General features: G+C 47.1%; 1 protein-coding gene across 1 annotated transcript in view; it reads right to left on the minus strand.

Annotated features, from left to right (window-relative positions):
- Window positions 1–209: 209 nt before the first annotated feature.
- Window positions 210–14739, minus strand: part of LOC146796441 (radial spoke head 10 homolog B-like) — a 272974-nt gene continuing 258444 nt past the window's right edge. Inside the window, exon 20 of the mRNA XM_085629016.1 lies at window positions 210–912. Coding sequence (XP_085485142.1) covers window positions 675–912 — 238 coding nt within the window. The 3' untranslated portion in view covers window positions 210–674. The remainder of the gene's footprint in view (window positions 913–14739) is intronic.

Genomic DNA, 14739 nt, shown 5'->3' on the forward strand with positions numbered 1-14739 from the left:
CATTGCATTATGGGTCAGGCATTAGTAACTTCTTTAGTAAGCCTTTTCCATCATTGCCACCTGGGACTTTAAAAAGGGTTAGCAGCAACACCATACTAGTGTTCGTTCACCTATGTTACTATCCTGAGCAAAGGAAGGCAGGGGACGTGGTAACAGGAGTGTTAACGTTTCCATGACAACATCGAAACTACAAAAACAAGACTAGGGCATTATTTAAAATAATGTATCGTTTCTATATTTTGACATTGCCAATGCAAATATATTATAAATAATGGCACTGTGAATAGTTAGATTAAAGAACATGTTATGCGTTGCCGTCTCAGCAGACCCGTTCGACTAATTCCCGTATCTGGAGCATATGATTTCGAGGCCTTTAAAAGACGTTTCTAGACGGGACACTGCTGCTTTTGCTTAAAAGTGCACACGGAGCACCCTAAGATGGGAATTCACAAAAACATACCTACGCAAAATAAACAGTAGTATGTATACAGACAATATATGTTTGGTAATTGAAAACGTGTCTGTCTAAACGTCATTTCATATGGTAGCAAAGGCTTTTGTTGAATTTGTAGTCTAATAAACGTCGATTTTTTTTTAAACTGACATTTTTAAAACGTTAGTGCAAAGGAAGAGCCTTTCAATGTAGGGCGGTCCTCCTGGGGCCCTTGGGGTGTTTATTTTTCTTTCCTCTTCTTCTTGCCAGCTGTGCCCGCCTGTTTGGTGCCTGCAGGTGGCGCGGGGTGGGCCTCTTCCTTCGTCGGTGTCGATGTCCGGCTGCCCCGTCTCTCCTCCACTCTCTCTTTCGCCATCGACAGCGCCTCCGCGGCGGCGGCGGCTGCGGCGGCCGCTTGTTCGGCCTCCTCCTCCGCCATCTTGGCCAGCTCGGCCTCCGCTTTCTTCAGAGCTCTAATTCTGAAACGGAGATATACGTGTCAGTCATATATTATAATATGGGTGTGCACTAATTCCACTTAAACACGCATTTCTAGAAAGATTGAGGTAAACTATACCAGTGCAATTATCTGTCACTGAACTCGTGGGGGTTGAATTACAGACCAGAACATAAATCCGAGCAGTAAGCAGCGTCAATACTTTCCTAAAATAAATCGGCTCTTTAGCTGTCACTCACTTCAGCCACCCAATGGGAAAGCAGCATGCATGACCTCATGGTCTAAACAGCAGGACCTGACCCAAGCAGATCCCTGCCAGGCAGAAGTGCCCCTTAACTCAGGAACACATAGGCCAGCGTGTTTCTATTTAAAGAGCTCGCAACTGTAGGGCGCCAACCGCTGCCCAAGACGTACCAACTGCGTACATACTGGAGTGTTCAGCTTTTAAGTGTGATAAATTAGCAAAATACCGACAACAGCATCAAAGATGTAATTTAGTCAACAGATTCTTGCAGTATTTTAAGTCCTGTTCTTTACAGGTTATTTGATCATTTGACATGAAGGGATATGTTTACAATGAAGTGACGGAGTGCGTTAGCCTTCCTGGCTTAACGCCGCACTCCGCCGCTCCAGAGATGCAGGGCTGCACCACCATATTTACAACAATATGGTGCAGCTCTGCGTTTCCCCCTGGGCTGGTGCTAAACTTAGCAGCCTAGCGCCAACGCAGGTGTCTGCGTTGAGGGCAAGATTGTTTATGTGCAGGAAGGTTCCACTTCCTGCAAATAAACAACATTTAAATGCTGTTTTGTAAATTCTATGTGAGCTGCTTAATGAAGCACACATAGAAGTTGCAAAATGTAATTTCTTTTTTTTTATATTGTTTACGTGCAGGCAAGGGTCACCTTCCTGCACATTAACCCGTTAACCGCGGCGTAAAATCCGCCGCGGTGCGGGCGTTTCCAGGTGCGGGCGGGGCCGCGTCGACCAACGGACGTGCGCAGCTCTAAGGAGGTAGTGCTCGCGACGGCCGTTGGCCGACGCACGCAGCGAACGGGTTAACAATCAATGACAATTTGCTGTTTCTTTGTGTGCTGCACAGCGCAGCACATATGGAAACAGCAAAAATTAGGAGAAATAAAACATTTCTCCTCGTTTCGCCTGTTTAAGACCAGGTTTTCCCTGATCTTAATTTTGGCGCTGCCTCCTATTTACGCCACCCTTGTAATTAGGGGGCAGTGTCAAAATCACAAAAATGCAAAACACGAACGCAAAAAAAGCTGAGATGAGGCCAATCGCGATACAAAAATCAGCGATAACCAGCGATAGGCCTACAAGTTCCTCGCGTCATGCGGGAAAAGGCACCATAAAAGCAGAGTACAAAAATGGTGAGATGACGATGTCTGAGCACAACCCCACATTCGTGACGTAGGACAAATGACCATTGTCCCGCATCACATAGGCATCTCCACACAGTCACAATGTACATTGACATGCAGTCTGCATGTAAACTGAGCCAATGCAGACACATGCATGGAACACATAGTGAAACCGCATCTCCCCTTCACATTGCAGAAGGACAAACAACCCCCCATGCACACAGACGTGTCATTGCCATGATCAATCAACAATGACAGCGTGGACGAATGTAGAAGCAGTGACTCCCTCTTAAGTACATGTTGCTCATGTTATGGGACTTGAGTCACAGGGGGCATCCCTGCATCATGGTGGTACATAACTGACCCAAAAACAAAGGGGAATGGATCACTTGTACCTGCTACCAGGGTTCATATGGTTCTGTCCGTCATTGCTTAAAAAACCCTCATTCACGTAGACAGATCGATGGGCGGTATATCTTGGTTCTCCACCTAAGTTAAGTACGTGACAGCATCATCATTGGGTTTCTTTCAGGCTTCCTCCGCCTGGAGGGAACCACTGGTTATTTCAGTAGTGATCAGAAATCAAAAAGTTTTTTAGTGAGGGTGCTCGTGTAGAGTGAAATATTAACAAGCATTTACAATGCAATAGGTCTCGCTTTTGGGAGAGTTACAGCTATTGGCGATGTGAATGGCAATGTCTTTTACCTATGTGTTTTGGTTTGGAGTGGAGTGGGTGTATGTGGGTTGGATTGGAATTGAGTGGGTAGAATTGAGTGGTGTTTAGTGTATTTGTGTAGTGGAATTATGTGGCATGGTGAATAGATGTTGTGAGAGCTGCACAGAATAGATAGAAAGGAAGCGAGAGGGAGGGATAGGTAGTTTGTGCAGGAAGTGGTGCAGAAAGAGGGTTTGAGAAAGAGAAATAAGTGGAGAGCAGGCCACAGACGCATAAAAAGGGAGCACCTGTGTACGCAGAACACACACCCCAAGAAGAGTAGTAGAGCGCGGGTTTGAGGGACGGAAACCCTGAAAAAAGGCACCGGAAGATATCGTGCTCAAAGACCTGAAGTCAACCACATGACAGAGGCAGGAGGAGTGCATGAGAGAGCGAGAGGGGGGTGAGAGAGGGGTGAGAGAGAGGCTGAGAGGGAGAGACACCAAGAGGTGGGGGGAGTTGAAAGGTGGACCAGTGCACTGTACGAGGAGGTACTGGAAGGCACCATGTGTGAGGAGGCAGTATAGAGAGAATGTGAGGGAGGAATGAGAGAGGGCAGTGGGATTGCAAGGTAAGAGGGGGTAGTGGCAGCATGAGGAGGAGATGAGAGGGGCAGTGGTTGTGTGTGGGGGAGATAACAGTGTTGGTGGAAGTGGGAGGTAGAGATTTGTTGTATTGGAATTGTTTGTTGTAGAATTGTGTGGCATGGAATTGTGTGGTGTGGTGTGGTGGGGAGTTGTGTAGTGGAAATATGTGGCATGGTATGCTGTGGAATTATGTGGATAGTAATTAAATGGTTTTAGGTGTACTGGAATTATGTAGAGTGAGATTGTGTGTTATGGAGTTTATTGTGTAAAATGACATTGTGTGTTTTGGAGTGGCATGTTGTGGAGTTGAATTATGTGGTGAGCTGTTAAATTTTGTGGCACGATGTGGAAATATGCGGTGTGGATTGGGGATATGTAGTGTGTTGTGGAATTGTGTTGTGTATTCGATATATGTTGTTTCGTATGGAATTGTGCGGTATGTATTGGAAATGTGTGGAGTTGAATTGTGTGGCTTGGAACTGTGTGGCGTTGAGTGAAATTATGCTTATTGGAATTATGTGTCATGGTGTGGAGAGCATTTATGTGGATTGCTGGTATGTGGGATAAAGTACATTTATGTGGGGTGTGTTGTATTGAGTAGAGTGTTATTATGTGGAGTGTAATTATGCAGCGCTGAGTGGCATTGTGTGGAGTGTAATTATGTTGTGTGATGTAGAATTGTGTGGCATTAAATAGTGTGGTGTTGTGTGGGATTATGTGGCATGGTGTGGAGTAGCATTATATTGTCTGGTATTATGTGGCATGCTACAAAGTTGAATTTATTGTGTGCAATGGCCATAGGTCTCACTTTTGCGAGAGTTAGAGCTATTGGCGCTGTAAATGACAATGTGCTTTACCCATGTGTTATGGAGCGGAGTGCATGAATGTGGAGTGGAATTATGTGCGTTAGATTGAAATTGCTAATTGTGGAATTGTGTGATGCGTAAATGTGTGGTGTAGCGCAGATGTGTGTACTGGAATTATGTGCCATTGTGTGCAGTGGAATTATGTGGATAGTAATTATGTGGTTTTGAGTGTACTGGAATTATTTGGAGTGGGATTGTGCATTGGAAAGACTGGAAGGGCTGGGGCAGTATTAGTGAAATGGCAAACTCTGCTTTCACGTGCAACTCACTGCCACTGTAAAAGGTGAAAACAATGGCGCCTGTTAGTTAAAGTAAAAAAATCCATGTTACCACGTTGGATACACTGGAAGGGCTGGGGTCGTGTCAGTGGCACGCAAAGTCCTGCTTAAAGTGCAGCTCACTGCCACTGTAAAATACGAAAAATAAGGTGGCTTTTAAAGCTAGATATGCTATACATTTGTGTCTCCGCACAGACCGCACATATGGAGGGCCCATATTCTGTAATCAGTCGTTGCACATAATATATCTCTTAATGCAAATACTATATCTCTTACCACAGCTGTTTGCTGCATTCATGAACCACAAACTGTCCCGTGGCCAGTGACTCTCATAACGTGCATCGCTGAGGGCAAACCATCGGACTTTCATGTGCTAACTCTTGGAAGCTGCCTTTGCGCCTGACTAGATGTGTGTGTGTGCTATTTCCAAGTCACAAAATATAAACTTAGTCACTCATAAAAAATAATACATTCATATCATTAGCAAGTCGTGTTTCGGACCACGTTTCTGAAAGCACAGCTGTGTGTCCTCAAGGCCTCCCTGGTTGACACAGGCGCTCTTACAACCTTTCATCCTTAATGAAAGACTCAAAGTTGCATTTATTCAATTTATTTATGCCCTACTTTTAGGAACACATCCATTTCGTTTGTGTGCACAAATTGAATGCAAGCACGATTTCACATTCAGAAATAAAGTGAATAGAACAGCCCTGGGCACAGCAGTTTGAAACGAAAATGTTTCTCTTCCGGGCAGAGCTGGGAGAATTCAAACTGGAAAATACCCATTAAAGTGAAGCATCACTTTAACATATGGCCACTTTGGGTGATCGACGGTGTTTAGGGCCCATTGATGGTGGAGACATTATAGCGCCGATAAAATCTCTGCAGACCACAGAGCCGGCCAGCCTGCTTTGTTTCCGGATTGTCACTTTCATGTGCACAACACATGCTGTGGGCTTTCAACCTACGTATCACTTCCTTTTACAACCAGGGGCACGTGAAAGGGGCGTGTCTTTTCGTTCTTATCTATGTTTTTAATTTGCAAGCCTTACATTCAAATTAAGGGACACAATTTAACAAAGACAAAAACAGAAAGGAAATTAAACCAGGGATTGAAAAGCTGTACAATTCCCACACACTGGGCCATGCAGTGTGATTGATTCAGGAATGCATGCTTGCGTGATATACCGAATTGTAAGTGTATCGATTAAAGTGCAGAGTTTAAAACATCTTGCAGAGGACGCCCTGCTGCCCCCGAGCCCTGCAGAAAGGCCCGTCTGTGGTGGGTCACAAGAAAAGAAACTGTTCACCTGGTGGGCACTGGCATAGCGAAACTTGAGCCCTCCACCCCCTGCAAAGTACATGGAGGGGCTCCCTCCGTACTCGCTCAGGAGTTCTCAAGCCAGGGTACTGTGCCTTAGGGTACCTGAAGCTTGGGCCACACCTCCACTCCCACACTTCGGGGGCGTGCAGGCCCTCCGCTTTCCTAACTGACTTCAGTTATGAGAGATTATTTCGGCTGCCTGCTAGTTATGATTCTAAGTAAACAGTGGTATTTGTACATATCAGCGCCTTTCACGAAACACCAGTGTGAAAGGATACTACCAAACCTGACTCAGCATCGGAGTGTTTTATTAATAAATTAATTGCTAATGAGTTTTGCACAGCGATGGACTACATTCACTCTGCACGTGACTTTCATACCCCCATCACAGAAGTATGTATTGTTATGTTTGGCATGTGTTTGCGCCTACCAATATTATAAAAATACTGAAAAGAAGTGCCGAAGAAAAGGGGAAAGGGCTCCATTTTTTTAAGATAAGCAGCTGTCAATGTTTGAACTGGGGACCTGGGTTCGAGGCCCCGGCATCGGATCTCATAGCAGATGACGCTCAAGTGGGAGAATAAGTGAGAAATGGAGAGAGCAAGAGGAGAGAGAATTAAGGGGAGAGAGAGAGAAATAAAAGGAGAGAGAGTGAATGAAGAGGAGAGAAAGAGAGAGAGAGAGAAAGAGGGAAACAGAGAATAAAGGGGGTAGAAAGAGAGAGAGAGGAGAAAGAATGAAGAGACAGAAATAGAAAGGGAGGTATAGACATAGAGAGATAAAAAGTGGGGGGAGAGAGAGAGGGAAGAAGTGTTGTAAAAAATCAACAGCCAATGTTGCCGTGTCCTGTGTGGGAAAAAGCCCTAAATATTAACCTAAAAAAATGTGTGAGCCACTTTAAGCGAATAAGAAGGAGATTCTAACTTGTCGTTAAAATACGATCTAAAGTGAAAGTACAACAAGGCGTTCCTTACCACTGGCTCGTCCTCTGAACAACATTCATTGTAAAATCTTTAGTAACAAGCGCGCACTGAAGCTGACGGAGTGGGAGGGGGAGTGGGGGCGGGCACGCAGGCTGCCAAATGGTGCGATGAATCACGGCTAAAGTGAAAGCAAACAAGTGGTTGCAGGACTCCAAATGGTGCGCGCGCCCGGACGGGTCACATGCACTGTAGTTGGAGGCCTGCAAAGCCACTGTTTGCACTTCCAAAACGCGCTTACTATAAGTCTCGCCAGAGCAGCGCTAAAGCGCTGGTCAGGCGAGACCTAAAAAGGGGGTTCCTCAAGACACCTAAACTTTCATTTTATTCAGTTCAGGGCATGGGAAAATAATAAAAACAGTGTTAGTGCACAGTTGGAACTACAATGTGTCCACTGCACTTTTTAGTCCAGGTGGGTGGTCAATATGTTTCTGCCCCTTCGTGTGCCCCTAAGGGTCAGAGGGCTTTCGTCAGGACCTAAGAAAAATGTGTGAGTGATGGAAATGGATATTGTCCAAAACCTAGCCATGATGTGTTTTTGGTTCATTGGTGTGTGATATGTGTGATACGTGTGATCTTGTGATACCTGTATGACATGTACTGCTTGTTGCAAATGAGCGGCATCAATGTGTATTACGTAGCCTCACCGCTGCTCCTCCCTCCCCCCGAGCCCATTCACCAGTGTGCGCAGCGGGGTTGCATCACTTGCACCCCTACGGCATACCATTGTCATGCCCGTCTTCGCATGTCCACAAGCCTGACAACGACACAGTGAGGTTGTGTGCTGAAGGTGGGCAGCCACGTGTGTGTAGGCCGATGGTAAGGAAAGAGTGGACACAGCTGTAGAGTTAATGCCTGGCTGAGCTCTCCCTGTGCTTGAGGGTAGACCTTTGACCTATGCTGTGGAAATAGCGACACACACAGAAGTTGGCATGTATGATCCCGGACCCCGGGCGGTGCCTGCTCACCTTCATGTACCCCTCCGCTGAGGCTGCAATCCGTGGGCATGCTACATGGCAACATTGCACATTGCGTGACGGCTGACGCAGACACTACACCAGAGACACACGCATCAGTTACCCCCTTGTCAAGGCCAAAACTCAACTACGCCCAGAGCCATGTGTCGAATGACCAGACCTCTACGCCGCACTGCCGTACGCGGGTCCACTCATTTACGCTCACAGGGGGGTCCGGCACAGCCACATGTCCCAGGTCTATCCCACTGCCTGAGGTGACAAGGTTGCGCACGCTGTACACAGCACAATTTGATGTGGTATGGCCCGGGGCCCTCATGCATACATAATGACCACACAGACACACTGAGATATTTTGTGGAACTGGCTACAGGCACGTGCGCCCGGCCCCTTTTATTGCCAGGGTCACATGTCCAGTGACGCCTGTGCTGGATGGGTGTCAGGTAATGTAAGCAACCCCTCAGGGGTTGGTTGGTGCTGGCAACAAGCAACAACAACAACAGTGATCAGACAATCAGAAGTTCAAAGTACAAACAGGAAGGGTTCATGACGTGAGCTGCACAGAGTTAGTGGACCCAGATGCCCTGCGACCGGCACAGGCACACCCGCAAGGGACGGTGACTTGTGGTGCACTGAGATAGGGCCATGAGTGCTGAGCGGGTCCTCGTTGATGTCCAAGGAGAATTTCGCAGAGTGTTATGGGGGACAGTGGAAGGTGTCCATCCAGGGCATGATGCAGAGGGCAGAAGCAAGCTGAAACAGGCAATATGGAAGAGTTGAATGCTACAGTCTCCTTTTTTTCCCACCATGTCAGTATCAGCTACATGATGAAGACAACCCCCAGGCCATAGACTCAGACGCCAACAAAGTTCAACGGGAGAGTGCCCATGATTCCCATGGCACAGTCAGTGGCACCAGAGCTGGAAGGGGATGCAGCCTGCGATGAGGCCGGTACAATGATGTCAAGTCTGCAATTAACGTATCAAGACTCGGTTCCAATTGTGTGTCCTACTCGACCGCAGTGTGTGCCGGAGGCAGCGGTCAGTGTGGGGCAACAGCTGTGCAGCCAGCTCCTCCTGGATCTCTAACACACGGCGTTGGAATGGCATGTGGAGAAGATTCCTGGTTGACGGAGAGGGAGGCACCAGAGCTGAGCGGGTGTGCACCCTGCGACAATGCCGTGTCCTGCCTGAGATGGACTATATTGGATTTGTCTGAGGCCTGCTGGACCGGTGTGTAGGCCTAAGGCAGAAGTCCTCAGGGGCCCACAGACACGTGTTGTCGGAATGCTATGCACAGAGTTGGTAGCACCACATCGAAGGGAGTATAGGGATTTAACCTCTGCCTTAAATATGTACTCTGCCATCGTGTAATCAAGACTCAGTTCCAAATGTGTGACCTACTTGTCCGCTGTGTATGCCGGTGGAGTACATCAATGAAAAAGGAGTACTGCGGGCCTTGATCGCGGAGGCCGTGATGGTCTGAGGAGGCTGCCAAGGTCACGGGCCTCAGGCTTGGAGCTTGCACCGGCACGTGGTGGGCACTCTTGGAGACACGCTGGTGTCGGCAGGTGAGCAGTGAAGCCTGGAATGCGCAGGGGTGGACAAGTCTGGCCTGGGAGCAGCGGCCCGGGCTGCGGCAGGCGCCAGGTTCGCAGGCACGGCCACACATGTCGTCGACCTTGTGGAGGGGTGAGAGGTGCCGCCCTGGCAGAGACATTGAGCATTCCGGAAGAGAACCACGCCCAGAGCTACGTGCTTTTTATTTACACCCCTACGCTAGCCTGGCGTATGCCGGGCCAGCCCACTCTGCACGCACTTACAGGGGGTCGTACCAAGCTACATTTCCGTGATCTTCCCCACTGGCTGGGGTGAAATGGTTTCGTCCACTGTCCACGACATTACCACCACCAGCATTATATGTCGACATGGATATGTCTGTTGTCTGCATACTGCAGTCTGTCCAGCACATCCACGTCACACTTGGCATTGTGTACATTCTCATTCATGCGTCAGTTGCCTCCTTCGCACATGCCTGGTTCCCACCTCTCCCCACATCTTGCTATTGTGTGGCTGAGGAGCCATGCCGTTGATGGCTCATGTACATGGCTAGCCCAGGTTACCACAGTAAGTTGTGCTATCATGTCTGGTGGGTGGGCATGTTGTTTGGCATTTCGTATGTGTGTTTGTAACGTGTTTTGCCAGAGTTATGAGTTGCATGATTATGGAATTGAGGTGTGTGGTGTGTTCATTTGGTACTTACCAACGAGCACTACGTTTCCGTAGGTGCCATCCTGGAAGCGCCGGTTGATGATGGACTGTCGTAAGATGTATGAGTCATGCACACTGCCTGGGTAGTTGGCGATGACATTGGTGAAGAGTCCCCGGTGGTCCACTATTGCCTGCACATTGATGGAATGCGTGTGCTTTCTGTTGCGGTACTTGTGTGCAGTGTCCTGCAGGGGGCACAAGTAGGACATGTGTGCAGTTAATTGCCCCCAACACATGCGGGAATGCAGCTATGGCGTAGAAGCCTTGCTTGATCTCCAGCTGTTCCTGCGCAGTGTGGGGGAAGTATAGGAACTGGGGTACCAAGGTGATGATGGCATCCAGGAAAGGTTTGAGGAACTTGGATAGGGCTGGCTGAGAGACTTCTCTGACTCTGGCGGTTGTTGGTTGGAAAGTCCCAGAGGCCAACAGGTGCAGCACTGCCAGCAGCTTTGTCTGCGGAGGGATGTTGGTTGTCCGCTGTGTTGGTGCCGTCAGCCTGTGGGCAATGATGTTCAGGATGCGGAGGATGGTTGTCCTTTTGAGTCTGTAGTGGGCAATGACATGCTCTGGTGTTAAGTCTGAGAGGCTGGTGCGTTTTCTGAAGCGGCACTGTCTTTGTCTGCGCTGCCTCTGTGGTGGTCCCGGGAGGGGGGGGTTGGTGGTCCTGGGGGTGGTGGCGGTGGGTGTTGGGGCCCTGTTGGAGCTCCAAGCTGCATGATGAGTAGCTCCATGGCATCTGTTGTTCTTCAGGTGTGGCTCTGAGCTGGGCTCCCTTTTATGCTGCAGGTTGACATCCGGCTTTGCACCAGGTCAGAGCAGGTGTTAATTTCCTGCTCCTAACGCACCTTATCGCCGGTTTTGTGATATTATCGCCGATCTGGCTGGCCGTTGAGAATGTTGTGGAGTGGTTTGTCGCGGCTTTTTGCTCGGGAACGCCTACTCTGCCTCTCATTAGCGATAGTTGCCGGGGTCATCCGTGGCGATGTTTTTTGAGAATGCTATCGCCGGAAAACTGGTGATATGGGCTGTTAGCATCGGCTTGTGAATGAGGCGGTAAATTTATCGCGACTTTGGCTGCGATAAAGTGCCGATAACTCGGCGATAGCTCCTTAAGAATATGCCCCTAAGTGGCTTAACACTGCCTTGTAAATAAGGCTAAGCCCCTATCGCCATCACACCGTCACTAAAAGTGCCGTTGTGGTGGCGATAGAGGATTGTAAATATGCCCCGAAGTGCGACTATTTAATCACATTTTATACTCAACCAGATACAAACAATGGGCAAGCGCATTATCTTGTGAAATTCCTGTGCTAAACGTGTAATTTCTGTGAATATTAAAGAATTTCCACACTTTACCCTTCGGCAATTGTCATGTGGAGGGGTTTCTTGAGTACAAATGTCACAAAGACCACATTGTGTTGCCTTTGCTCTGAGCCACAGTGCTTAGCATTGTAATAAAAGTGTTTTTTTTTTTTTTTTAACTGAGCAGGGTCAAGACTGATTTGCATATGACTGGGTCCAAACTGAGGTGGCACGGTGAGCCAAAGAACCATGGGTTGGAATGCGACCCGAGCGATCGCCAGTGGTTTGACTTATTGCAAGCATTCCTCCCATCACCTTTTGTGTTGTTGATAACTCGCTCTAAGTGGCAAGGGTATGCTCAGCCGTGGGTCCTGTACTCACTGTGCCACTGGAACCAAGCAACACCTGAATGATGAGCCCCGGGTCATCTTTTCCAGTTTGAGGAGGACCTGCCTTGGAAGTTCGGGCTGGACCGCTCTTATTGGAGGCGCGTCAAGACTTATCTACACATGGCGGAGTCCAACCTGAGGTGGCATGGTCCGAGGGGTTGGAATGCTATCCTGAGGGATCGCCAGTGTTTAAACTTACTGCAAGCTTTCCTCCCATCAACTTTTATATTTTTGACAAACGTCCTACGCTGCTTTACCTGTTTTTTTTTTTAATAGAGAGATGTATTTAATAAAAAAATATTTGCCGATTCATTGAGAGTAACTTGCCATTTCTCATCATTGTTAAAGGAGCGGAAAGGCATCATGCTCTACTTGAGGCTTTGTTTCTTGTGAATTAAGGTCCCTCTGCATACTGAACATTGGTAATGAAGAGCATACTACACTCAGTGCATCTGCATATACACTGTGCATGCCCCAAATATCTAAAGTTAAAGTTGATGGGGCTGTAATAGTTGACACACAGCAAAACCTAAAATATGGGAAATATACAAGATAAGGGGCTACTACTTAACACTTTCCTTCCACCCACAATTCTAACTTTACCTTAGCTCCCACTTCCGTCATACACTCTTTAAAATATGAAACATGTCTTCAGACAAACACTACCGCATTACATAAAATACAGCTTCACAAGTTACACCCATAACAAAAAAAGGACACTCACATTTACAAAAAGAAAAACCTTTAACACAATGCAACATGCAAAGTACTACATACACTCATGTAAAAGGGGTTTGTAAAGTGTAGGATGACACCTCATGACTGTATCAACAAACATAATGCTAATGCCCTCAAGCTCTGATACTTTCACAAACTACAAATACCTTCACATGCATGAAAAACATTTGCAGACACCATTTCATTTCCACGTGGGTCTAATTATTTAGTCAAACAATCATACCATCTCTCAACCACATATTTATTTAGTCTCTCATGAACATCTAATTTCCACCTCCCACAAGTGATGGAGGAGGCGGGCTATTGACAGCGACCTGAGAAAGGGAACAGCTGCTACGGTGCCTTCTTCGCATTGTAAACAGTGCGATGGGTCAGCTGTCACCTTTCCTGGACCTCTTTGGGTGCAGAATGGTCCTGACCAAAGAGGACAGCAGCAGACCTCAGCTAGGGAACTAGCTTAATGATACCCAGACGGGGTCACTAAGCCACATCCCAGCAAGCTGGCCCCTTTTCTAGACCAATAACAGACAATACGACTTATTGAGCCCAGTCCAACTACGTGATTCGCCTTCAGGCCTAATATTTAGTACTGCTAATCCCCATCCTAGCCCAGTGACAACTACGCAGACCCTAGAAGGCGCCCCCTCCTTTCTATCACAGTAAATCCATGCATTGCTCAGGGATTTCCAGTCTGGCCGAGTCACATCTCTCAAACCCAGTCCGGTCCAGTGACTATGAGTCCATCGAATAACTCGTGGTCTAGCTCAGTGACCTCCAAGCCAGCCCACTGACCCACATCCCAGAAACCCCCAGTTTACACTTGTGACATCCGCTGGCCCAGCCTAGGCTTTAGATTGACGTTTACCATAAACTAGATGCAAAGTGTTCAACATGGCATGTTTTCCTTTTGGCTGTGAGTACCATACACAATCCTGGCTTTGCTGAAGAGTGAAGGCCTTTGGACAAGTGCTGCTCTTCTGAATGAAGGTGTTCAGCTGCAATCACATTTGAAAGCAAGTCAGTAATGTGTACTAACAGTAGCTGTAGTAAACTTTGTATGAGGGCTGGTGTAACTCACTCCCACTCTTACACCTACTTTCTCCTACTTATGCCTACTCTTACTAATACTTACTCCTACTCTTACTTCTGCTTACTCATACTCACTCCTGATCTTTCTTCTACTGCTGCTTACATTGACTTACTCAATCATACTCTTACTCCAACTTAAGTATACTAATTCCTACTTCTACTCACTAACTACTCCTATTTGGCCACAAACGACTTCTGTTATCCGTACATTCCAACCTACTTACACCTATGTTCAAGAAAAATGGAAGGTGCACTCGTTGCAGAGTCAATCAAGCAAGCCAAGTTTGTTCAAAAGTTACTTCTTTTATTTAATCAATCTTTAACAACGCCAACGCGTTTCGGTCCCAATTAGCCAGAGGGAGCTTTGTCAGGGCTCTTCAATATCCAGCTGATTAGTAAATATGGTTAAAATGATAAGTAGGTGTGGACCTCAGTGGGCACAGTCAGCCTCAAAAAGGAAAACAAATGTATGATGAAAATCTTACACCCAAGAAATGGAGAGTTCCAAAAATCCAGAGTAAATATTAGAGATCAAGCAAGGTCGGTATGTCGGTTACCATGCCGTTACGCGAAATTTTGCTGCCTTAAAGGTTGTACATAAGGACCTGTGAGTCAAAAAGTCCCTCGAATGAATAGTCGCCACTTGGACCTTGCTTGATCTCTAATATTTACTCTGGAATTTTGGAACTCTTCATTTCTTGGGCGTGAGATTTTCATCATACATTTATTTTCCTTTTTGAGGCTGACTGTGCCGACTGAGGTCCACACCTACTTATCATTTTAACCATATTTACTAATCAGCTGGATATTGAAGAGCCCTGACGAAGTTCCCTCTGGCAAATTGGGAACGAAACGCGTTGGCTGTGTGCCAGTTTTAAATATTGAATAAATAAAAGAAGTAACTTTGGAACGAACTTGGCTTGCTTGATTGACTCTGCAACAAGTGCACCTTCCATTT

Source organism: Triturus cristatus, chromosome 10 (genome assembly GCF_964204655.1).
Source record: "Triturus cristatus chromosome 10, aTriCri1.1, whole genome shotgun sequence".
Lineage (NCBI taxonomy): Eukaryota > Metazoa > Chordata > Amphibia > Caudata > Salamandridae > Triturus > Triturus cristatus.